The sequence below is a fragment of the Drosophila busckii genome, chromosome X (assembly GCF_011750605.1).
Source record: "Drosophila busckii strain San Diego stock center, stock number 13000-0081.31 chromosome X, ASM1175060v1, whole genome shotgun sequence".
Classification (NCBI taxonomy): Eukaryota; Metazoa; Arthropoda; class Insecta; order Diptera; family Drosophilidae; genus Drosophila; species Drosophila busckii.
In genome coordinates this window covers 9,029,780-9,054,283 of record NC_046608.1, presented here as the reverse complement: position 1 = coordinate 9,054,283, position 24,504 = coordinate 9,029,780, and the positions used below count along the sequence as shown (strand labels likewise).

At 40.6% G+C, this 24,504-nt stretch overlaps 2 protein-coding genes across 2 annotated transcripts; both read right to left on the bottom strand.

Annotated features, from left to right (window-relative positions):
* Nucleotides 1-1,290: 1,290 nt before the first annotated feature.
* LOC108607174 (cholecystokinin receptor type A) lies at nucleotides 1,291-24,038 on the bottom strand. Its single transcript, XM_033294468.1, has 4 exons — nucleotides 23,440-24,038; nucleotides 11,183-11,383; nucleotides 10,640-11,122; nucleotides 1,291-2,288 (listed from the first exon to the last, which is right to left on the bottom strand). The coding sequence occupies exons 1-4, from the start codon at nucleotides 23,864-23,866 to the stop codon at nucleotides 1,621-1,623; spliced, it is 1,779 nt and encodes a 592-aa protein (XP_033150359.1). The 5' UTR covers nucleotides 23,867-24,038; the 3' UTR covers nucleotides 1,291-1,620.
* Nucleotides 3,225-5,158, bottom strand: LOC108607173 (probable cytochrome P450 308a1). The gene is made up of 3 exons (XM_017997826.2): nucleotides 4,977-5,158; nucleotides 3,929-4,924; nucleotides 3,225-3,872 (listed from the first exon to the last, which is right to left on the bottom strand). The coding sequence occupies exons 1-3, from the start codon at nucleotides 5,150-5,152 to the stop codon at nucleotides 3,569-3,571; spliced, it is 1,476 nt and encodes a 491-aa protein (XP_017853315.1). The 5' UTR covers nucleotides 5,153-5,158; the 3' UTR covers nucleotides 3,225-3,568.
* Nucleotides 24,039-24,504: the final 466 nt, after the last annotated feature.

The following is a 24,504-nucleotide window of genomic DNA, read 5'->3' as shown; positions in this document are numbered from 1 at the left end:
GCCGCTTTTAGTTGCTTTTTTTGTATGCGGCCGTCTCACATTAATGTGCTGCTCATTAAACACAAATGGGCAATCAATTTGTGCAGAGCCTACTTAACTGCTTCGATTCGGCTGCAAGTCCATAAATATGAATAATTCAAGTGGCCAGCACTCGCCTTGTAGTATGCCACAGTCAAAAGATCGCGTTTCGTTATATTGAATACCATTGTCGACTTCTGGGTATCTAAAGCGTAGCCCCAAATAAATTTTGTGTTGCTGCAAAAAAAGAAAACAGCGAGTTGTTTGAGCTTTGCCCAAAGGTATGCCACACAATTTTTTTTGTTTATTTATTTTTGCATAAAACATTTATTGCTATTTACCATACAAACGTCTCTATATACGTATATCATAATTATAACGCACTTGTATGTGTACGATTTATTAATTTGCATAATTTAATGCCGCGCGCGCTTGAGTTCGTTGAGAGATGTAAAGAAGTGAGAAAATATTTTTTTCTTTCAATAAAATTCACACACACACACACACGCACGCTCGGCGCGCGATTTGCAAATATTTATGCAAAGGCAGGCCTCTCATACATATGCATATATATATAGCGTATGCATGTGTGTGTGTGTTGATATTGAAAGTAGTTTTTGTTTTTCTGTTTAGCACATACAATGTAAATATTTTTTGTATATCGAATTTGAACTACACATTTATGTTTTTTTTTGGTTTTTGTAACTTTGTTCTCTATGTTTTTTGTTAATTAGCGAATTCGTAAATTTGTGTGTGTTTGTGCCAGTTAAGCTCGAATTCAAATTAAGCTCATGTTTGTCTCAGAGCTCAGAGCGTGAGCGTCAGCGTGAGTGAACGAGCGAGCAGCTTTGGCGCTGCAGCGCGCGCGCTCACTGACAAAAGCTAACTGCTTGAGCTGGCGGCGCACACGTCTGCGTGTAAAATTGCATTGCTAATTTACTATTAGCCGCGATTGTTAGCACACTTATAAAAGACAGTAAAAATTAATTTAAAAAAAAAGTTAACAAACATTTATAACAATGCGCTATTTAGTTTGTTGTAATTCGTTTTCGTATTGGAAACATTGAAACATTTGGGGCCTTGCCAAGCTGCCGGCGAGCAAAAAGTCTAACATTTACTTTTAACAGTTGTTGGGAGTGAGTTCCGAAGCGGCGCTCTGCGGGCTCTTGTGGGATGTAGTTGAGTATTTAGTTGATTAAGAAACCCAGACACTTAGTATATTTGTATATAGGTTATCGTATATATATGTATATATATATATATATGTTTGTAGTTATGTTATGCATAAAGATGCGTATATATATGTTTAATATCCAGACCAACTTACTTTTTGTAGTAGAATCTCGTTGACAACCACAGTTTCAATTACTTTGCACATCACATACCGAGTACTTTGTCTTCTTCTTCTTCTTCTTCTTCATCATCATTATATTACACTCATGAAAAAAAAATATTTATATTCGTTTGCTGCTTAATTTACAGCGACTCTGTTTCCATTAGCCCAGTTCCCATTCCCATTTCAAATCCTGTACCCGTGCCCGTTCCCAGCCTATTGCGCTCGCGCTCCCTGTCGCGTCGGCGCTTCTGGCTTCTGCGGCCGTCTCAGAGTCGTGGACTCTCCAGTATCGTATGGCTTGACATAACAGAGTTGGCCAGCGCAATTGAGTTGCCAGCCACCGAGAGATTCGTATCGGTCTTGGAGCTGCGACGCCGGCAAAAGCGCAGCCGTCCGCCATTCCACAGCCGCATGCCCTTGAATGTGTCCACAAAGGCGCGACGGAAACTGGCGTTCATGAAGCAATAGGTTATCGGATTGCAGCAGCTGGACGAGTAGGCAAGCAGCTGGAGCAGTGTGATCGTAGTGTAGTCAATATACTCATAGACAACGGGCCCAGCCAACATGGTCATGGTGTTGAGCACATACAACGGCGTCCAGCAGATGAAAAACTCCAGCACAAGCACAAACAGCATCTTGACCACACGCTTCTTGCTCTCCAGGCTCTTGCTCTCGTTCGAGCGGCGCAGTGTCGCCTCCGTAATGCGCAGACTGGGCGTGGACAGCGACTTGCGTCGCTCGTTGCCATCCACATAAATCGGGCCATGATGTCGCAGATATCGCGTGCGTCCATAGCAACCCTCAGAGCAATTGAACTGCTGCTGCTGCTGATTTCGTCCGCCCGACTTGATCGAACCGCTGCGCATGCCATAAAGTTGTCGTCGACCATCGCAGGAGCCACCAACCAAACGCCGCTTGCTTCCATAATTATCAGCTGCAAATATATATAGCAAGAAGTAAAGTCAATTAGTTATATATAATTTAATATAGTTCATCAAATCAAAGCGTATAATATTTTGGCATTTTTTTAAAATTAAATTTGTGCATTTTTAAACAAACTTGCAGCTAAATTAAATCAAAATAGCTGTCAGTTTAAATTTAATGTGCATAACGCGCAAGCAGCAAATATTACACATACGCAATGTAGCGTCAGCTTAAGCAAAAGCAATGAATTAAGTATTTAAGTGCTATAATTTGCTAGCCAAAGAGCATTGAGAGCATTTGTTCAGCTCAACAGATTTGCCTGTTAGTTAGTAATGGAAATTTTATATTAGTCCAGCCACTCACTTCAGCATGACCGACACCGTCGACAGTCCACACTCGACTGACTTGCCTACCTGCCAGCCTCTCACACGATTGATCCTAGTGCAAGCAGCAAGAGCCGAGAGCGAAGCGTCGAGAGCGTCGCTGCTTTGCTGCTGGGAGAGCTGAGCGCATATCGTGCGTTGGCTGCGTGTCTAGCTTAGCTTAGCTAATTTTACCCCGATTTAAACACAATAATTGCTAAAGCCTATATATTTAAATGCTTCCTATTATATAAAAAAAAACAGTCTGAAGCCCTCAGGTGCTCTGGCTACATTCTTGTACTATAGAATTAATTCAAGTTACAATTAAAAATTTATAAATAAATGCTTCTTATTTAAAGAATAACTTGATTCTGGTAATTTGTAAAATAGTTCAATACGCTTGCGTCTAATAATATTTAATAAAATTATTCACAGCCTTATGCAAGTGTTTAAAATAAAAATTCTTTGTATATGAACTAATTTATTTTATTTACCACAAATTTATAATAAAAACAGTATAACTTTTTCATTCGTAATTAAGCGACAAACAAATTGTATGCTCAATATGTAAAACTTTTTTAATTGATGCGATTATTCTAATCTTTTTACATTTATATATTGAATACAAATCGAAGACAATTTCTTTCAGTTTTATTCAACTTTTTGACGCTAAAATCTACACAGAGCTAGAAAAAAAATATTTATAAGCCAGTCTAATAAATCGATTGATAGTTCTGACTCTTGCTGCTAGTCAGAGAAAAATTTGATTAAATTGGTGCAAATTAAATTGTTTGGCAATTCGATAATTGAAGCTTAGCCATTGTTCAAGCGCTTTGCTGTTATTAAAACGCAGCAGCAGCAGCAGCAGGAACTAACGCTAAGCCAATTAATTGGAACTAAATTTAATTAGCGCACATTGCATTTTAATTTAAGCATTGGCGTCGGTTGTGGTTCGCGGTTGGAGACTTAACCAAATGCCGCTGGTGCAACTGGTGAGAAAAGTGCGCGTTGATTTCTCCACAGGCGCCTGGCGCTGGCCACGAGCAAGTTGCACATTGTAGCGTTGCAGGAGTGTGGCAAGTGCAGCTTTGGTTTGTGCCAGGCCGAGACGCATGCCCGGACACATGCGTGGGCCCGCGCCAAAGCCGAGAAAGCGGCAGCCCAGCGGCGTCTGCGACTGCATAAAGCGTTCGGGCTGAAAGCGCAGCGGCTCAGCATAAATCAATGGATCGCTGTGGGGTGGGGGGAAGGTCAATTGAATGCTGCGCCTGACGCTGTGACTACTTACAGATGAATCGCTTGCACCGGCAGCACCAGCACCGTATGCTTGGCCACCTGCAGCGCAGCGCCCGCTGCTGTTTGACTGGGCAGCAAAAAGGATTCGGTGCAGCGTTTTTGCAGCGCCGGCATTGCCGGATGCAGACGCAAAGTCTCGTACAGCGTTGCCTCTGCATAGCTGAGCGACTCGAGCGCCTCATGGCTGAGCAGCTGCTGACCCGCCACTGCGTCCAGCTCGGCCTGCAGGCGTCGCTGCTTCAGCGGATTGCGCGCGAGTTCGTAGAGCGCAAAGGCCAACAGACTGGCGCTCGTTTCGTAGCCCTCGAGCAGCAGCGTCGCTGCATGTCCAGCCACAGCCACATGCGTTGCACCAAGCTTTTCATGCAGCGCATGCAGCAGCGATTTGCTGCTCCGGCTGCTCAGGCTGGCTGCCACCATTTGCTGCAGCCAGCGCTCCAGAGCCAGCGGCACGTAGCGATGCTGCAGCAGCCAGCCAAGCCGCGAGGAATGCAACAGCGCAATTGTCTCGGCCAGACTCCAGGCGCTGGGCTGAAACAGCGGCGCCAGCAGCTGCAGCCAGTCGCTGTCCCCATGCGCTTCCAGGCAATTCGCATTCAGTCCAAACACTGCTGAGGCCACAACTTGCAGCGTATAGCGCGTTGCCAGCTGCTTGGCCTCGAAGCTGCCTGACGCTGGTAGCTGTGCCACAAACTGCTGCAGCTGCGCGCAGGCCTGCGCAATATGCGGCGTGCACTGCCGCAGGCGATGCGGCGTAAACAGCGGCAGCAGCTCGCCGCGTCGCTGGCGCCACAAGTCGCCGCAGGCAACAAATGGATTGTGCCAGGCTAGCGCATCGCGCTGCGCATCCAAACACAAAGCATTGTCCGCACAGTGGGCAAAGCTGGCGCCAACGAGCAGCTCACGCAGCAGCTGCTGATCGCGCACCAGCAGCGCCGGCTCATTGCCCAAGCGATAGAAGCCCACATAGCGCAGCTCCGGGTACGAACTGTCGCGAGTTGAGAATTAAATCAGTTTGGAAATTGCAATTGGGCACTCACTTGTAAAGCTGCGCATAGATGTCGCCATAGGAGCGTAGACCGCAAGCAAATTGCCACATGTTGCCAACGAGTGGACAGCCCAGTGGACCGGCCACACTGTTGCGCCACCAGTGGCTGCTGCGCCAGCCACACAACAGCAACAGCAACAGCAACAGCAACAATATAAACAGCAACATGTTCCGCTTGCAACGTGCAACTGTCGCTGGCGCATTGGCGCGCATATGCTAATAAGTCAGCCAAGTCAAGCGAGCTGCCCCATTAGCCGCACGCACGCCAATCAAAGCTGCCACGCAACACACACACACACACACACGCACACGCATACGATTGCGCTTTTGTGGTACATTCAAGTTTGCTTTATATTTGCTGCCCCTTGTGCAATTACCAAACATGCAATCATTCCAACAATAAAAACAACAACAGCAACGCACAAATCAATTTCGCTAGACAAATAAACTTTTATTTGTTTGCTCTCACTCTGGGCATAATAAAAACATTCGCCAGCCAATTATAACTGCGTCTCGCCCTCCCCCCACGCTGCACTTTGCTCGCTCATTTCAATTTAGAAATGAGACTGCACGCAGTCTAAAGAATATTGCACTTGCTATGAAATGAATAGAATTTATTAATTAATCAATCAATTCCCAACTCACATGCGCATGCTCATGTTGGAAATTTGTAAGTTAAGTTATTGCAATCAGTTCAAAGTTCCTGCAATCGCTTAAAGTTTATAGTTTGATTTGATTAGCAAACGCAACAGATAGAGAGCTATAAATAAAAATAATGAATATCCATATACCGATCAATAAACATTAGGACGAGGCTTAATGCTGTGCAGCATCTGTTGAGTTATCACAACTGGGCAAAGGCTTAAGACAAAAACATCTCAAGAATCTAAAAGAGCGAATAAATCTCATCACTTTTAATTATTGCAATGCATTTGTTTATTTAATAATAAAGTGTGCACAAAATATATTTTGCCAAGCTGTCAACCAATTTTAACTAAAAACTACCGAAACTTTATAGTTTGGAGTAATTAGTTGCTTCAACTTTGGCCACTTTTTAAACATATTAACGCTTCTTGCTAAAAGTTAAATCTGTATACAGCTCATAGCTGAATTTGTATTAGTTTTGAATATGCAGCTAAAATTCGCTTATATATTTATTTATTATAAATCAAAGCTTCATATTTTATATATGTTGCAAGTGCTGTGTTTATTTTTCATGCTTTTCAATATTAAGTTGCGGAAACTAAATCGAAGCTAAGCTTTATTTACTTTACTTCAAATTCAACTAAATTCGCTTGTGCTTTAAGTTTACGCAAATTTGAAATAAGCTTTTTAATTAATTGAAACCCACACAGCTAAAAATGTACACAATTTGTTTAAAGTGCGCAGCCAATCGATGCGCAGGCAAAACAATTTGTTTGGCAAAATAAATTTGCTCGCTTTACGGTTTGATTTCCGCTAATAGGGCAAAGGCAAAGGCAACGGCAAAGGGTTACTAAGCACAAAGTTTCGGTTTCAGGCAAACATAACTCAGCATAGCAGGCCAAAGAATTTGTGGTTGAGGAAATGTTGTCATTTACTAGAGCAGAGCAGGCCGTAGCCTTAATTCGAATTCAGTTCCTCGAGAGCAGCAAATTTCAGCTAAACGCAAAAATATCTGAGTTTTTAGTACTAAAAGCTGCAATGTGGTTTGACTGCTGGGACTGCCTGCAGTTTGTTGTGCTATTTTTCTGCTTTTACTACAGTAAGTGTGTGTGTGTGTGTGTGTGTGTGCAACAAAATGTGGCAACTGAACTGTAACGCTAGCACCTCTTGCAGTTATGCAAATCTCAAGGCGGGACTATCTGATCATGCAGCAGCTAAGCGGGGAGACTACAGAGCTTTGAGAGCTGGAGCTGCCTCAGTTGACTGCGCTGCTCTAAGTGCAGTTATACAAAAAGAAAGTAGTTAATTTGTTGCTTGTTTAGTTTTAGTTCTAAGCCACACAAACATGTAAGCTAAGCATAAATTTAGCGCATTTGAAAATTCGACTTTAATGGCTTAGGGAGCGGCACTTGGCTTTAAACACTTTGGCCACTTGTAATTTCTTAACCAAAATGAGTTTTATTTTTCCAACTTTAATAGCCCTAGACGCGAAATACTTAACTAAGTTCAACACTGCCAGGAGGCGACCAGGCGGGAATAGAGTAAATAAAAGCGCGCAAGCGAGTGAGAGAGAGAGAGAGAGAGAGAAAAAAAAACGCTGCTCAAGTCCCACAGCGAATACTCTAGAGTAATAAGCGCGCATAGAAATTTATTGTTGTTGTTGTTGTTACAGCGCAAACAATAAAATATTTAAATATTCAAATGCATGCATAATTATGGCAAATAGAAAGAGAGCGCGCTTGAGCGCTAAAGCGAGACGGCTGCTTGCATATGTGCTTGAAAATGAAAATGAAATTAAATGCCCGCTACATAGGCGACTAAGCGAATGCGCGACAAGCGAAGCTCCCTTAGCTCTGCCTGCCTGCCTGCCTGCCACACGCGCCTGCAACGCGCGCGCATTATGAGGCACTAATTATAAGGAACTTGATTATGCAAATTGCCAGCGATGCGCTAAACCAGTCATAAAACATTTCGCACTCGCGCTGTGCCTTGCCTTGGCCAGGGATGATAACATGATAGCCCAGCTTAGCAGCGACGTGGCAAGTGCCAGGCCGTGTGCCACGCTTGCACCATTTTGTGGCAATTTATGGCTAAAAAATGTTAAGTGACGTCCAAGCGCCTTTAACTACTAAAGCACAGACAAAAAAAAGAACAAACATTTAAAATAAATATTGTTCAGCAAAATTTATTGTCAGCTGCCCCACCACTTGTTGTGTGCGTGTGTGTGGCACGTATAACGAGCTTTTAAGCGTTGCAGAGACCCTTGAATAATTTACGTTATTTAATTTGACCCTTTCAGTTTTATTGCTGCTGCTGCTGCTGCGGTCCGGCGCATCCTTGCGATAATTCATTAATTGTGCCGAGCGTTGCTCTCTTCATTGCCAGTTGAGCTTGAAATTTAATGTAACTTTGACAAATAAAAACTAATTTAAGGCAACTGCTTATTAATGAGGCTGCCTTGTTATAAATTAATTTAAATATATTTCTATAAAGCGACAATGAACGAAAAAATATATAAACTATAGAGTATAAGTTCCCTTGGCCTAAGCGAAATCATTTACTGCATAATATTATTTAATTAATTGGCATTAACTAAAACACAACTAATTAAATAATAATATTTACTAAGTCATTATTAAATTCAAAATATTAGCTAACAGAGCTGACTATTCATATATAAATGGCAGCAGCTTTCTATATATGTTTGCTGATTTGTAGTTTTAGCCATATGCTCGAACTGTTTATCACTTTACGCCTACTGATGCCACAGCCTTGAATATATACACCAATCTACTGCCTATATCTACATATATATATTTTTATATGTCTGTTTGCCCGTTGTCATGACAGAGCGAGCTGCTGTGCCTTTGAATTCTGAGCTGTGTCAATGGCTACTTTATTGACAGACTAGAGCTTCGTTATATGTACAAACGGCAAAAAAATGAAACGAAACCAATAAAAATATGTAAAAAGGCAAAAAAAAAAAGGCGAAACGCAGCACATTTAACACGCTTCCAACATTTACAAAGGGCGTGTGTACCATGGGGCGTATGTGTAATGTAGTTACAAACAGCAGCTGGCAACTCGTTAAAGCAAACACCAATACAAAAGCAAAAGCAAAGCAAGCGTTAGAATCGATGCCTTAAATAACTTTGCATGCAAATTGTCTCCATATGTGTGTGTGTGTGTGAGTTCCGCTTGGTAATGGAAATCGGTTAGTTGTCAGCTGAGTGTATTAAAGGCGGCATGCCGCAACTTGTCGCACGCTTTTGAAAGAGACAATTGCCAGCATTTGATGAAAGGTTCCAAGAAAGTAGCAATCAATACACACACACATGCTCGTTATATATGCTGCCAATCGGGCTAAAATGAAATCAAATGCTTCATTGTTAAAGCTTCAATTGATGAGCAATAAATTCAAATTGCAGTTGGGGGGCTCCAGTAACTTCAATCGCTTCACTTATGTTTATTAAGTTATATGCAAATATTTATTGCAACCCTTTCACTTTTACCTTTTTACATTTCTGCGAATCAGCATAAACTTAAAAAGGAGTTCAGCTGTTTAATTGGCAAAGTGTACGCATTCAATTATAGCAACAATGTATTGATGCAAAGAGCCCGTAAACAAGATGGAATTCCCAAGAATCTGTTCGTTAAGAAGAACAGAACAGCACAGCAAATAATAATGATGGGAAGTGGATGCGTCACGCCATAAAAAGCATAAGCTTGCAAGCAGACCAACTATGTGATACACTTTGCGTTGCAAAAACGTTCAAAATTTGCAAGAAATTTAAGCTTTTAAATTAAGCACGCTAAGAGCAGCTTACTAAATTTTGCATGCATGCTGTGCCTAGTTGCTGCGTTCTTGTTGCTCATACAGACAGACGAAGCGGCTGACAGCGCATCAAGCATAAAATACTTCAGCATACCCCCTTTGCCATATCAAAGTGTATCAAACAGCTGCAACTGTTGCTTGCGCAGCAACAATTCTATTAATTTAATTGAGAATTACTTTGGGCATGCTCGAATGACTCAGAGATTGCCATGGCCATGGCCGGTTCTTAATTAATACAAAGCTTAATATAAACACAATTCCCATTTCGACGCATTTCCGCGTAACGTAACGTATTTTTATAAATTATAGCGAAGCGCTGATTTATTTCTGCGAAAACAATTAAATTGTTGTGTATTTATAAGTCTATGCGGAATATGATTTTAGTATTTGGAACAGATGATGAGCAACATAAATCTATGTAGAATGTGGGTGATACTATTTAATATATATCCGCAGTAGCTTAACAGAGTCAGAAGCTTAACTCTGTAGTTTAGTCAGAGCAGTCGCCAAATAGCTAAAGATCGTTTAAGCTCCAAGCATACTGAAGAATAATAAATCAATAGCATTTAAGTTTACTTCAATTGAATTCTGACTGCAGCAATTCAATAAATAATAATAAATATTCAATACTCATCTATTCAATACTCAAGCAATCGATGTTTCCTTTCAATCTCTCAAGTATTCTCTCTTCAAAACTACTACTCTATAACTCTTAAGTATTCTCTCTATATCTCGGAAGTATTCTCTCTATATCTCGGAAGTATTCTCTCTATAATCTACTACTCTATATCTCTCTCAAGTATTCTCTCTATATCTCTCAAGTATTCTCTCAATAATATACTGCTCTATATCTCTCAAGTATATTCTCTCTCACTCTCTCTCTCTCTCAAGTATTCTCTCTATATCTCCCAAGTATTATCTCTATAATCTAGTGCTCTATATCTCTCAAGTATACTCTCTCTCTCTCTCTCTCTCTCTCTCTCACTCTCAAGTATTCTCTCTATAATCTACTTCTCTATATCTCTCTCAAGTATTCTCCGTATTTCTTTCTAGTATTCTCTCTATAATGTAATGCTTTATACCTCTCAAGTATTCTCTCTATAATCTACTACTCTATATCTCTCTCTACTCTCAACATCTCAACAATTCCAACTCTCTTTAAATTGCTTACTCACCATAGTAATACTGCATGCCCATTTGCGGTGGCTGCTGCTGCTGCTGCTGCTGGAGCAACAAGTCGAGCTGCGCATTGCTTTCCATAGCGAGCGTATCATTGGTGGTGGGGGCGCCACAGCCGGGACAGTGGGGCTGACTGGAGCGCATTTGCATACGCTGGCCATAGGTGCGACGCACATAGTTGGAGCTGCTGTAGCTGGAGGCGCCACTGGTAGCGCCAGCGGCATTGTCACTGCCATTGCCATTGCCATTGCCGTTGATGTTGGTGTCCTCGATGGCAATGGTGGGGTCGGGGCCGCTGCTGCCAAAGTTCATGTCACGCTCGTTGCGCATGCTGACGTAGAGGGTGCGGGTGATGCACAAATAGGCAAAACTAAGGGCCAGCAGCGGCAGCACCAGCAGCACCAGATCCAAAAATATGTTATAGGCGCGCTCGTAGCCCAAAGTGCCGGCGGGCCACTGCTCACGGCATTTGCGCGAACCTGGCGAGAAACACACAAAAAGTGAAAGGGCCGCACTAAGAGAACTGAGCAGCTGCTTACCTTGACGACTGGTGGGCATTAGCTGGCTGAAGAGCGCAATGGGCGTCATGCAGGCGAGCGCGCCCAGCCAAATGAATGCGATGATCTTGTTGGCGTGGTTGATGGTCTGCCAGGTGCGGGAGCGTAGCGGATGGCAAATGGCGTAGTAGCGCTCACAGGAGATGGCGACCAGTGTCCAGGACGAAACGGCCACTGAAGAAGCTGCGAAGCAAGCGAACGAACGAAAGACATATTAAAATTTGCAATACAACGCGTATACGCAATCGATTTAGAATGGGGGGTTGGCTATGGTTACGGCTACGCACACGGTTAATGACAATGTTACGCACGCACAGCAGCACGTAATGAGCTTGGCCCACGTGACCAGCTGCCCAAATATGCGCAATTAATCAACATGAGATGTTGCCGTGGCCAAGAGCTCTAACTTATCGGCCAGTCAGTCCATCAAAGACAGCAACTACTTTTATAGTAGTAGAGCTACCAAAAAAAAGAAAAAAAAAATGCTTGCCCGCTTGACTGCGAACATCAAAAGCCGTTGGCCGCAATCCATTTGCATCCAATGGCGCACACATCACGTATACGCAGCAACAGAGAAATGGGTTTGGCGTATTGGGATTTGTTAGCCAAAGGCTGAGCAAGCCGAAAAGGTGTACGAAGCCCATCAAAGCAGCAGCAGCAACGAGAAGACATCAGTTAAGCTGCTGGCCACAGAGCAGCCTTGGGGCTTGGCTGGCTGGATTTGTTGGGCATGGCTTTGCTTTATGGCCAACCCGTTAGACAAGCCAGGCTCATTAACAAAATTAAATTTGCCTGTCACCGTCTAAAGTCCATGGTTCAATGCGTCTTGTGCCGCATAAAAATTCCCACACAATATTTTTGTGTGTTGTTTTTTAGCTAAATTTGGATAGACACACTCGCTGCTGCTGCTCTCGCACATGTCTCGAGGGAAATCTAGTACTAAAGACACAAGCAATTCCCCAAATGCCTCAAAGCAGCACGTGAATATTTATTTCGATGTAACTGGGGAGGGCTGCTCTGAGTGGGTTGAGCAACTAAAATGCAGGCAAATAATTAAATTTAAAAGTCGCACAAAACTAATTAAAATTCACCGTTAGACATATTTAACTCACACCCCTAAACAAACAAAAATCACAAAAGGTTGCCCCCCAAAGCAATTTAAGAAAGTTTTTGGGCTTATTGCTCAATTTCAAAATAAAATAATAGCGCAGAGTTAACCAGAAGCAGCAGCATCAAACGCAAAAATATTTAATTTAGCAATTTTAAATTCAATGCAAATTTTGTACAATCAAATATTATATAACTACAATTTATAGTTAGGCAAGAAACTTGCAGCCAGCAGCTCAAATAATCAACAAGCATTATGTAAATATGTAAAACATTTGCAATTTTACAATAAATATAAATTCAATGGAAATTTCTCAGATATTTTGCTCAATTTATTGCATATTTTGCAATTAAAATTCAAAAGCCAATTCATGTGTAACTTTAACCAGCTGCCAATAAAACATGAAGCTGATACTTTTTATCCTAAATTTATAGCTTAAGTTGTATATACATTTGTTTTTTTTTTTTTTGTAATGCAACAAGCTTCATCGGGCAAGGCTAAGCTCAAATAATCACAAATCACAAATGCAAATACAAATTTATTTACTTTGCTTTGAAATATGTCGTCGTCTTGCAATTTAGATTTATTATGCGAGCCTTTGATACGGCTTTTGCCGCATTAAATTTACAACAACAACAGCAGCAGCAACATAAGTATAAAAACGAAGAAGAGAGCGCCAACTGTTGTTGAGGTTTATGTGCTGACAGAAAAAAGCAACAGCATTGACCCAGTCAGTGTGTTGGGCATTATTATAAAATAGGATTTACGATATGGCGGGCAGCAGTACCTTGAAAATTCAATTTAAAGTGCGTGGCTATACACAGCAAAAAAAAAAAATTAGCTCGAATGCAAACCGAAACGTTGAGAGTTAAGCCAAACTTGGAATTGTGCAGATGCGAAAATTTAAGTGGCTTTGAAAAGTTTTGTATATATTTTAAAATTTTATACTAACTAGAATTTATACACTGAAATGTTGAGAGTAATTGTATAATACAAAGTATGAAATACTTGGAATTGTTTAATTCCGAAAATTTTATGCAATAACAAGTGGCTTTGAAAATTTTTGAAATATGAATAAATATTATATTTAAGTTCTTGTTACTTTCAGCACAGAATTAATTTAGACATTAGCTACTCTTCAAGTATTTTGTGCTACATTTTAACGCACTGCTGTTCTTGCCGTGCATATGGCGTATATATGTATTTTGTGGGATTTTTGGCATTCGAGATTTGCGCCAAATGCATGGAGAATGCTTCACTAAGAGCGCGTGGCGCTCTTTAATGCCGTTGCAGGTTACATGCTTCAATTGTGTGTATGCACACACACACATGCGCATGCACATACACATACATATGCACTAAATTAAGCGAAGCAAAGCTACACGATTCCAACTCATGCGCTTTTCCCTTTGCCCATTACCACGTTCTGTTCTGTTTGGTTTTTCAAAACCTCAATGGCACACGCACACACACACACAGTCAGTTAGTTAGTTAGTAGCAGTGGCAAGAGCTGTAAGCTGCATTGCTCTTTGAGCAGCTTATGCCATGTGTTTGAATTAAAATTGCAACAAACTATTAATTTGTTTGTTAGTTTATAAATAAATAACAGCTACAGTTACATGAAATACATTTTTCTGCTCCAATGTTAACGTCAAAGGCAATTTTAAGCCTGCATATTTCATAAGCTGCTTAAATTGTGCTAACTGCAGTTTGAAAAAACGTAATTTTGCTTTTAACTGGCAACATCCATCTGCCACTTCTGCTGAATACGAGATTTGAGTCATTGCCACAGGCAATTGCAACGTCCAGGTAATTGTTTAATATTGCTGCGGTTGTGGTTGCTGCGAGCCGTGCAATGGACCATAAAACGTTTCTAGTCGAGTCGAGCTCTCTCGATGCGCCGAGACCGCAAGCTGCAGCTGCAAAGTTAACGCCCCATTAATAAGCCTGCCCCAATCCAGCCTCGGGGCATAATGAGCCAGCAGCTGCAGCAGCAGCAGCAGCAGCTATGTTGCCACATAAAATGTGGTCAAGTCAGCTTCGTGTGCCAATTAAATGCCGCATAGCTACATACAACCGTAACTGACCTCAGCTCATTCCCTTAAGTATCAAAAGTTAACTGTTGTGGCTCTGAGCTCAAAAGTTATTCAAAGTTCACACGGCTGGGGCCCAATGAAATTGATTATACGCACCGTAGCCTGATTAAGCAACAAACTTGAACAAACAGCAGCAATTTTCCATTACACTCAACTCTCGTCCTGCTTATCTCTGCGCTTTGACAATGAAATCAGCCGTGCGCTGAAAGCTGCCAGCTGCCAATCGAAGCTCAGACCGAGCGACCGACCAAGCGACCAACAATCATTTGTTTCAGCTTCGCTTTCGCTCTTGTTGTAATCCAACTGCAACGTTGCTGGCTATGATACAAAATCAGTTGCGTCTTCCCTGCTGCAATTCGTAGAAAAGTCATTTCGACTGAAAAAGATCTTAATGCTTTTTAGCACTCAACAATTTGTTTGCATAATGAGTTTCAACAATCGCAGCATTCGTTAGTTTTTTATATAAGCAGGCAGTAAATACATATAATTGGCAGCTGTCGAGTGTCGAGTTAAGCAGCAACAGACAATTCCAAGAAGAGCGGCTTAACTTTTGTAGCAATTGCAAAAGTGCAAAATGAATTTAATTATTTGCGTGCCCTTGCAAAGTTAAATGCATTTATTGATAAAAAATAAATACAAATTTAAGCGCCAACTATTTTAGTATTTTCATAGCAAGCTGTCAATGCAGCCAAAGCACAATTAATTAACTAACTATTGACACTGGCATCTTTAATTGCAATCTATACGTTGCCAATTTCAATTACGTTTAACAATAAATTAAATTATTTTTGGAGCTGCTTACTGCACAGTTAAAATTATACTTAATTAACAATGATAACTAATAATGTGCGATTATTTGATATTATTTATATTACATAAATGTTTTGCAATTATTTGTAACTGAGCAAGTCCAAATGCGCTTCGTTTTTAATTTGTAACTAATTAAACGAATTGTCACAAAAGGTCGAAGCGTTCACTGTGGCATAGCCAAACATCAATCTGTGGCCTTTTGTCGAATATTTGAACAGCACAAAAACATGCCCAAAGCTGGATTATGGTTGCATTAAGCTAGTTAGACGCCCAGCCTAGTTAGATTATTTGCACACGTGTGTTGTCGGTTGTCAGTTGCTTCTCTATTGTTCCTATTGCCTATATGCATGTCCATATTTAATGCAATGCGAATCCGCATCCGAATTCGAATGCGAATGTGAAATTGCCTGCGGCCACAGCATTGAAACACAACAATGAGATTGACAATCAGCACCTACGCTCTATAGCTGCCTCGCTTGCTCTCTCTCTCTCTCTCTCTCTCTCTCTCGCTCTCGCTCTGTTCGCTTGTCAACAGCTTGAGTAGGAGTGGCTTCAATTTCAGCTTGTGTCTTGTCTAAACAAAAATCATTTCAAATTTCCGATAACAATAAAAAGTAAATGAAATGCCTATTTTCAGTCGTCGAGCTTCGGAGCCAGAACGGGCCTGCAATTGTTTTTCAACTATATAGACTTGGGGCTAGCAAACGTTGCGTTATGTGATTTATGTGAGCAGGGTAGAGAGCTGCAACAAAAACAATAACAACAAATGTTAGCAACTTGTTGTTACCTTACGAAGGAACGAACCAAGTGCGTTATTTATATTATTTTTTATGATTTTGTCGGAACTGCCTGCCTGCCTGGCAGGCAATGCTGAACTTTGTGTCTCGGAAATTGTAAAATTATATAAGAAATTGGTTTCCATTGTTTTTATTGACAGTGTGCGCGCCTGGCGCTGGGCAAAGTTATTGTCCGTGAGCCAGGGCCAACTGTCAGCCCAACTGTTTGCCAGCGGCTCACATTTATTGACTGCGTGTGTCCGTCCGTGTGTGTGATTTTAAGCGACCCACATATATCAAGACATAGCGCATGACAAATTAAAAAGCTGCACATTTATTTTTATTCGAAATGTAGGCAACAGTGTGCGCCTCAAACTAGGCAATGATATATTTATCAAAATGCACTTGCATAAATTAATTATTTGCCTAATGCGTTTTGCTAATTGACGTAACGTAAGCTCATGAACTTTATACACTATATAGATATATATATATATATATATATATATATATATATAATGATTTGCAATTATTGGCAGGCACTCAAGCCAGATCCAGAGTCAAACACAGACAGACATTGGGGCCCATCAATATTGTGCATAGATAAACATTCATTAATGCACAAGCATAAAGGCGGCAGCTTTGAGATAGTCAAAGTTCATGCTATTTGGGAATTGATGGCATGCAACAGCAAACAAAAGCAACAGCAACAGCAAACAGCAAACTGTAAGCTGAAGCGCTGTCAGTTGATTAAGGCTTGTGCTTAAATATGCAAGCATATCAGCGGATTATCCTTGCAGTGCAGTATGCGCTACGGTTTCTACGCAATCTTGTTTGGCTCAAGAATAAATCGACTTTCGTTTTGTTTTCTCGGTATTGCAGTTGACTTAAGCTGCTGCTGCTGCTGCTTAGCAAAACTTTTAGCTGCAACTTTTGTTAAGCGCATGAGAAAGAGAAAGAGAAAGAGAAAGCGAACAGACAGCAACGCTCGTTACTTTTCATTATATGAAGCTCTCGTTTTGGCTTATGATTTCACAATTACAGCTACTGGCTCTGCCTTGGCTTGACGGCTTTATAATTCTTAGCTGTCTGCACAAAATACTGAGACAAAATGCAAACAATGTGGAAGCAGCCCAAGGTGAGCCTGAGCAAACAGTCAAACAAACAACCAAATACACAGCGAAGCGAGAGAGAGAGAGCGAGAGTTAGACAAACTAAAGCCAAAGGCGTTAATGGGCGTGGTTAGAGTCCAGCCAGTGACATTGACTAAGCGACTGACTGACTGACGAACTGGACTTGAGTCAAAAAACTTTTGCAATGAAACGTTGCGAAACTTTTGCGCACACACACACACACAAATAAATTAACGTTCACTAAAGTTGCTAGTGAATTGCGGTTCAGAGGTCAAACACACACTACAGCTGATACTTTGACCAGTTGCTGAACAACAACAGCAGCAGCAGCAGCAGCAAATCAACTTTTCTACTTTTACACGTTTTTTATTTTTATGCTTTGGCAAAAAGTTTAAACTGCCGCAGGCCAAATATTTTTACCTCAGCAAAAATGATGGCAGCTCATTTGTATGTCATTTGCGGCGTGTGGCATGTGGCACACACACAAGCACACACTTACACATGACTTATTTCAATAATTTGCGTTAAGTCTAGCAGCCAAGCGCTTTGATGTAGGTTGTTGCTGTTGTTGCTGCTGCTTCAACCCACATTTATATGTATGTATGTGTGTGTGTGCGTGTGTGTGCGTGTGTTTGTGTGAGCTATAGCTACATGACGTCTATTAGGCCTGAACAAGCAAATGCTTTTGCTGTCAACGAGAAACGAATCTTGTAATTGAAAATTTATCACGCAACAAATTAAAAAATGAAAAATCAATTCAAATGTTGTAAATTGAAACCAGCCAAAAGATAAAATTGCTAACAAGCAGCAAAAGGTGCAAAAACATTATTCAGCTGCAATTACACGCGAGTAGGGTGTAGACCTAGTTACCTTACTGGTTACCGGTAACAACAACAAGAGTCAGTCAGCTGCGCTGCTCTCACTTACACATTAAAAAAAAAAAAAACATTATCAAAGCTATGCTTAGTGCGTTGAACTGCTAAAATAGTTTTGCTTAAACAAATAATTCTTTTCAGCTGCGCAGCAATAATTACATTTCATTTTGTACTATTTTTATTTATTTGCCGCCAGCCACTATTTTGTTAGTAAATGCAAATATGCTCAGAAATTTATTTTCCGCTTGAAATCGCGCAGTTTATTGATATTGTTCTAATAATTTTTAATCAATTTGCTTTTTGCTGTTGAAACACAAGTTGTAAAATTTAAGTTTCCAGCAAATGAACACATGCTGTGCTATGTGTGTGTATCTGTATCTGTGTGTGTGTAACTGTTTTTTGTACGAGCGTAAAAAGTAAAAACAAGCCACGCAAAGAGTCAAAGAAAGCAAAAAATATGTCAGTTGTTTTATTTATAGCTGCCTGTTTGGCAACTTGAACAACATTATTTTTAATATGTGTGTGTGTGAGTGTGAAGCATAATTATAAGCATTTCGATTGATATATTGACGTCAAGCTGCCAAATTATTTGCTTAAGCTGCAGACTTGGCACATATTTGATTTCAATTTCAAGTCTAGAAGCTGCTTGCCTATTGTTCTGTTAAGCTCAAGGAAAATAAATATAGCAGAGAAACAAAAAAAAAAAAAAAATAATCACAAAACTGGGGCAACGTTCTATTTGTGTGCGTTAGCATTTACAGTTGGTTAACTCTTATTAAAAAAAAAGCATAAAAAAGGCAGCAAACATACAAAATAAAAAAATATAAATACATGCAAGCCCACGCTCTAGCGCTAGAAATTTCCGACATGTAAGTCACGTAAAGTGCGCCTATAAATTCAAGATTTTTTTTTGCTGTAAAATCACAAACTTGATAAGCATCGTAATTTATTGTTGCAGCAAATGTCAACACACTTAGTGGCAACAACAACAGCAACAAACAAACAAACAAATAAAAATATATGTAAGCATATTTGCCTATTAACAATAGTGTGCTGGGCACTTGGCTTGCCTAAGCGGATTATTCAACTAATTGGTATAAAATTGCACCACTCGTTAGTTTCAATGGCTCATTGTTATATCAAAAATTGCGTAGCTATGCACTTAAAATCCAAAATAATGCATAAGCAGTAAGCAATGAACATAAACATGTGTAGTTGAGCAATAAGCTATATATATAGCATATATAAATGTATTAATAATCAACAGCAAATAACTTTAAATGCAAATTATTGTTCAACTTGAAAATGTCATAATTACTTTTTATTATTTTGCTTGCAGACATATTGAAATATATTTTATATCAATACTTTAAATTTCATTTTAAGTGTTGCTGCTTTTTCAACTCAACGTAAAGTGTATATCGCAGTTGGCTGCGCTGCTTGCTTGCCTTTAATCTGATTAAGTATGAAAAGTTGAAGCTTTTGTTTTCACACACACACACACACACAAAATAAATAAATAAAGAAATTTAAAAGCACCAGAAGTTTTTGTTGAACAAGATTTTGCATTGTTGCTTGGGCGAATTTGGCATACGAATGTGTGTGCGTGTGTGTGTGTGTGCCTAATTTTTGGTTGAACTTCAACTTGCGCCAAATTGTTGCAGCTGTGTTATGAAGCTGTCAAGTTTACCGGCAACACATGCAACATTTTCTCATCTTCATGCTTCATCTTTGTCGGCGTCGTCGGTCTTAATTAATGACCGATGATGTAGCAGGCACACACACACACAGAACACGAGCGTGTATAAAAACAACAATAACAAAATCCAATTAATTATTAATTTGCGCGCTGTCAGCAGTTTGCTAGAACTAAGCACGTCAGACACGTCAGCAGGGACGTGGGCCAATGTCTGAGCTGCAAGCCGAAACAAAGCGACATAAGCAGCAGCAGAACAGCCACATGCAGCTTAATGCACTTGCCAAGTGAGAGAGAGCACAAAAGCTAATGTAATTGAGTTTAAAATTTGACTAAGCAAAACATGCAGCACATGCTGCAAAGCTATTTATAGCTAAATATTGTGTTGCGACAAAGACAAACTTTTCGTAGCATACATTTAAGCGCAAGCAAGCAAACTGCGCCCCCCCAGGCTCTAATTGATAAGTTGCAAGCGAGCGAGAGCGAGAGCGAGTCAGTGTGTCACCTTTGATATAATGCATAGCATAAATTTCACTGACAGCAGTTAGATAGATAGTTAGAAAGCGCTGGCTGGGGCTGGGGCTGGACGCTCTCTATGCTGCGCTGACACTTATAAATTTACGAGTGTGCAGCAAGCAGCGAAAGACGCAACAGATGCGTTGGCTGCGCAAACTGGGGCAGAACATGGCCGCGTCATCAGGCATCAGGCTAAAGTGTTTGCCTAACAAATTGCCATATGGCAATGGCAAGTTCAAGTGTGTGGTGGGGGGTTGGACTTGATGTTTGCACTATTATTATGCTGTTTAATAAGTTAGCCCCGTGCATGCTGGGGGGGTTGGGTGCTGGCATGATGTATCTACTGCCTGCATGTAGCAGCAATTTCATAGCTAAAAGTAAACAGCAACAATAACAAACAACAACAATATCGAACAGCAAGCTAAAAGTAAAGCTAGCGCAAAGTTTACGCTTGCAAGACAAACAACATTTTAAGCCTCAGCATCAGCAACATTCAACGGAAACGGAAACAAGTCATAAGAGAGTGCAGAGCATATGATAATAACAACAATAGCGAAAAATAACAGTAAAGCACACAAGAGCGCTGGCAGTTAGCAGTTAATAGGCTTAGAGCAAGCAACAAGAAATTAAATGTACTCATAAATAATAAATTAATATATACCTAATATTATTTGCTTAAGCGCAAATTTGTAAAAATTCAACAAATAATTAACACAATAAATAAAAATGTCGAAACACACTCACACTATTAACAAATAATAAAAAAATGCATAAGCAGCAGCGCAAGTAAAAAAAATAATTTGATATAGCAAATTGCCAAGTCTTTTCTTTTTATATAAATAGATGGATATAGCTTTCCAACAAAGAATGTAAGATTAACATTAATCTATCTTTCTATAAAATATAAACATATATTAAAATATATATTTACAAATTGTTTAAGCTGCGCTCAATCTCAATCAATAAATAAATATTATTTTCGTAATTGTTCAAGCTAAAAATATACAAAATTCCATCAAAGAATTAATTTACAACATTAAGTTAAATTGCTTAGAGTTTTTTTTGTCAGGTCTGGTGACTACATTAATTAATCTATGCATTTAATATAATATAAGCTTAAGCTTAACATTAATATAAATGCATTGCATATATTTTGAAATTGTTTAAGTTGCAGCTCAATCTCAATCAATAAATAAAATAAAAATAAAATAAAACTCAACATGTTATTAACACAGAGGCGTCTGATTTTATTACTAAAAGATGTATATTAACTTTTTTAACTATTTATAATAAACACTAACTAAAATATTTATTTTAACTATTAATAATTAACACTAACCCAGACCTGATTGGGTTTATGGGTTGTTGGGTCTGTTTAACACTCCCAATCTATAAGTTTATCATATCTACAAACAAAAACATAATTTTAAATATTTTTTGTAATCCTTTTCTTTTATCGTCGGCTATCCATAGTTGACATTAAATAGATAAAAAAATAAAATTAAGTTGAATTGCTTACCCTTTTTTTAGCTCAGTGTATTGCTGCTTGCATTTTATATATTCACTGGCTGAACTCTTAAGCGTTTTCCTCACCTCTTCAAGCGCGCAATTCAATTCAGCGACAATTTTAAAGTATAAACATGCATAAGCTGCCAGCAGAGAATGCGAGAGAGATGAAGAAGAAAAAGAAGAAAAAAGAGCTTGCATGCTTGACTAAAGCTGCGTCTAATTCGCATTGAAAATAAGGATTTGCCAGGACGCATCACATTGTTGCTACAGCATTGTGCTGTGGCTTAACACACACACACACACATACAGCTGTGTTTAGAGCTTACTTAGACATGTGCTTAGAGTGCATGCAGCTGAGACTGGAGACTGGAGTCTGGCTGGGCAGCCACTTGACATATTTTAGCCAATGTGCCTGCCTGCCCGCCTAAATAGCTAATTTGATTTTGCTTACCTTTTGGGCCAAGCGAGGCTCAGCTGTGTGTGTGTGCTCAGTGGTGCAAAATGAGAGCTTTCAACATAAATGAGGTGTCCGAGACTCTGAACTGATAAGCGTTTGTGACAGGTGTCAAAATGATTTCAGTGCGGCTGCTCTACTCGCAGCAGCAGCAGCAGCGAAATCAGCATAGGTCAGAACCGCTCAGAAAACAAAAAAGGGCAGCGCTGAGGCTGGAGCTGGGGCTGGGGCTGGGGCGGCTGCTAACTAACTGACGGTAAAGTTTTTTTTGGGTTTTTCTGCGCTAACAGCGTTTGGCCATTTACGCGGCTCATGGGTAGCACCATTAAGCTTGCCACATGGCTCATGCCACATGCCACATGCCACTTGCCGCATCAAGGCGCTGCTTTAACTTAGTCTCTGTAGTTTTCTTTTATTATGAGAACTACTTACAATACAAATGAAAAGCGATTGTTTGCTGCTTTACTGTGTATGTGTGTGTGTGTGTATGTGTGTATTTGCATACAGAATAGTTCCAAATTGTAGCCACTTTTTGCCAGCATCTTACAAAAAAAGTAGACACACACACACATAAGCTGCTTGTGTGTATGCGTGTGCTGAAACTTTTCTATAGCCTGAGCTCAAGCGCTAGTTAGTTTAAATTATGCTACGTGTGTGTGCGTGCGATTAAATTCAAAATCATTTCACATAAATTTGCAATCTGTATGTTAAATAGTTTATTTTACTTTTTATACGCAAATTATTATAAATCTAGACAATTGAATTTCAACTTTCAAGCGCTGCTATTTATTTTCTTTGCTACACTGCGTATGCGTAATTTGTAAATGAATTTAAGTTGCACAATTTAATTTGTTATTTTATAGCAGTGCCAATTGTTGGTTTGCAGACTTAAAGTTTTGCAATATTTATATGACCCTCGAGAGCGAAACGATAAGCAAAGAGAGCCCCCAACACTTTTAATCAGATGCGCCAGGCAGTTCAAATAGAAAACATATGCGAGACCCAGAGAGCCCCAATTGCAATTGCTCAAGTCAAAGCAGCAGCAAAGGCAAGACAAACAGACAGACAATAATTACAAATTGATGGGGCAAGCATATGCAGCGAATACAGCAGAGAAAGTGAGAGAATGGGAAATGAAATTTTGTTGCAATCATTGTGGCGTCTGTTTGCTGAAGTTTTTATTAAATCGAGCGGCACCAACTGGCCAGGGAATTGTCAATTGAGATAAGCAGCTGGGCCCACACATAGTTGGTGAGATGGACTTACCTTGAGCGAATTGTATGAGCTTGCAGAGAAACTCGCCAAAGATAAAATGCCGCAGCAGTGTGCCGACCAATGTCACCGGCATGCAGAGCACGCCCAGCAGCGTATCGGATATGGCCAGGTTGAGCAGGAACACGTTGGTGATGGTGCGCATGCGACGATTCTGGACGAGAGTGAGCAGCACCAGCAGATTGCCCACCACAGCGAAGAGCAGTATGATGCTATAGCAGGGCACCACCCAAATGGGCACATCGGCGACAATGCGCGAAGCGTTGCCAGCGGCGGCGGCGGCGACGCTGCGATTCGCAGTCGATCCAGCCAGCATGGTCATGGCCGTTGTTGCCTCCGGGCCGTAGCTCAAACTCTTCTCAGTGCCTACATCCGCCGCATCATTGCCGTTATAGTAGAGATACAGATCGCTGTCGTTCATGCCTCCAGCAGCTGCGCCTCCACCAAGCTCCTCCACGACTTCATAGCTGGCGTTCAGCTGCTGCACCGCCGCTGTGGAGGCCAGCGACAGTAGCCGACGGAAGTAATAGAAAGCGCCAATTGTGAGGCTGTTGCTGCGGCCACAACAACAAAAAGTTAACAAAAACAAAAAAAAAAACAATTACACACAATAGAAAATTTGCGCGCGTGCAATGCCAACCGCAAAGGCAAGTTAACTTTACTTTATGCAAACAATAATTGTGGTAATATTAATTAAGTGTTGGCTGCCGTTGTTGTCTACGCTCTTGGCCAAATCGTTCTGGCTCAGAAGTCGCGCGCGCAACAGGCACGAAGTCTCTGAATTGCAAATGTCGTAAAGGCTTTGGGCTCGTTTACGTTTTGTGTTGCATTCGCTAACGTATTTTGACGCCCACACACGGCCACGCACACACGCCCACCCACCTCTCTCTCTCTCTCTGTCTCTGTCTCTGTCTCTCTGTTTGCTGCTTTGGCAGACGCTTACCGTTAGGTTGAACGCGTCGTCGGCAACTGCCACAGCCAAGCGACTTGCCGTTGACTCTGGGCGCCCAGTGCTGACCACATTTGCGACTTTCCCGACAGATTTTCATAGGCCTTATC

Excerpts from the sequence above, each read along its gene's own strand:
- LOC108607173 (XM_017997826.2), bottom strand. The coding sequence starts at position 5,152 with ATGTTGCTGTTTATATTGTTGCTGTTGCTGTTGCTGTTGCTGTTGTGT. Across the intron at positions 4,925-4,976 it reads ATCTATGCGCAGCTTTACAA|TTCGTACCCGGAGCTGCGCT; the intron begins GTGAGTGCCCAA and ends AACTCGCGACAG. Across the intron at positions 3,873-3,928 it reads CCGGTGCAAGCGATTCATCT|CGATCCATTGATTTATGCTG; the intron begins GTAAGTAGTCAC and ends CCCACCCCACAG.
- LOC108607174 (XM_033294468.1), bottom strand. The coding sequence starts at position 23,866 with ATGAACGACAGCGATCTGTATCTCTACTATAACGGCAATGATGCGGCG. Across the intron at positions 11,384-23,439 it reads GCTCATACAATTCGCTCAAG|CTTCTTCAGTGGCCGTTTCG; the intron begins GTAAGTCCATCT and ends CTTGCTTCGCAG. Across the intron at positions 11,123-11,182 it reads AATGCCCACCAGTCGTCAAG|GTTCGCGCAAATGCCGTGAG; the intron begins GTAAGCAGCTGC and ends GTTTCTCGCCAG.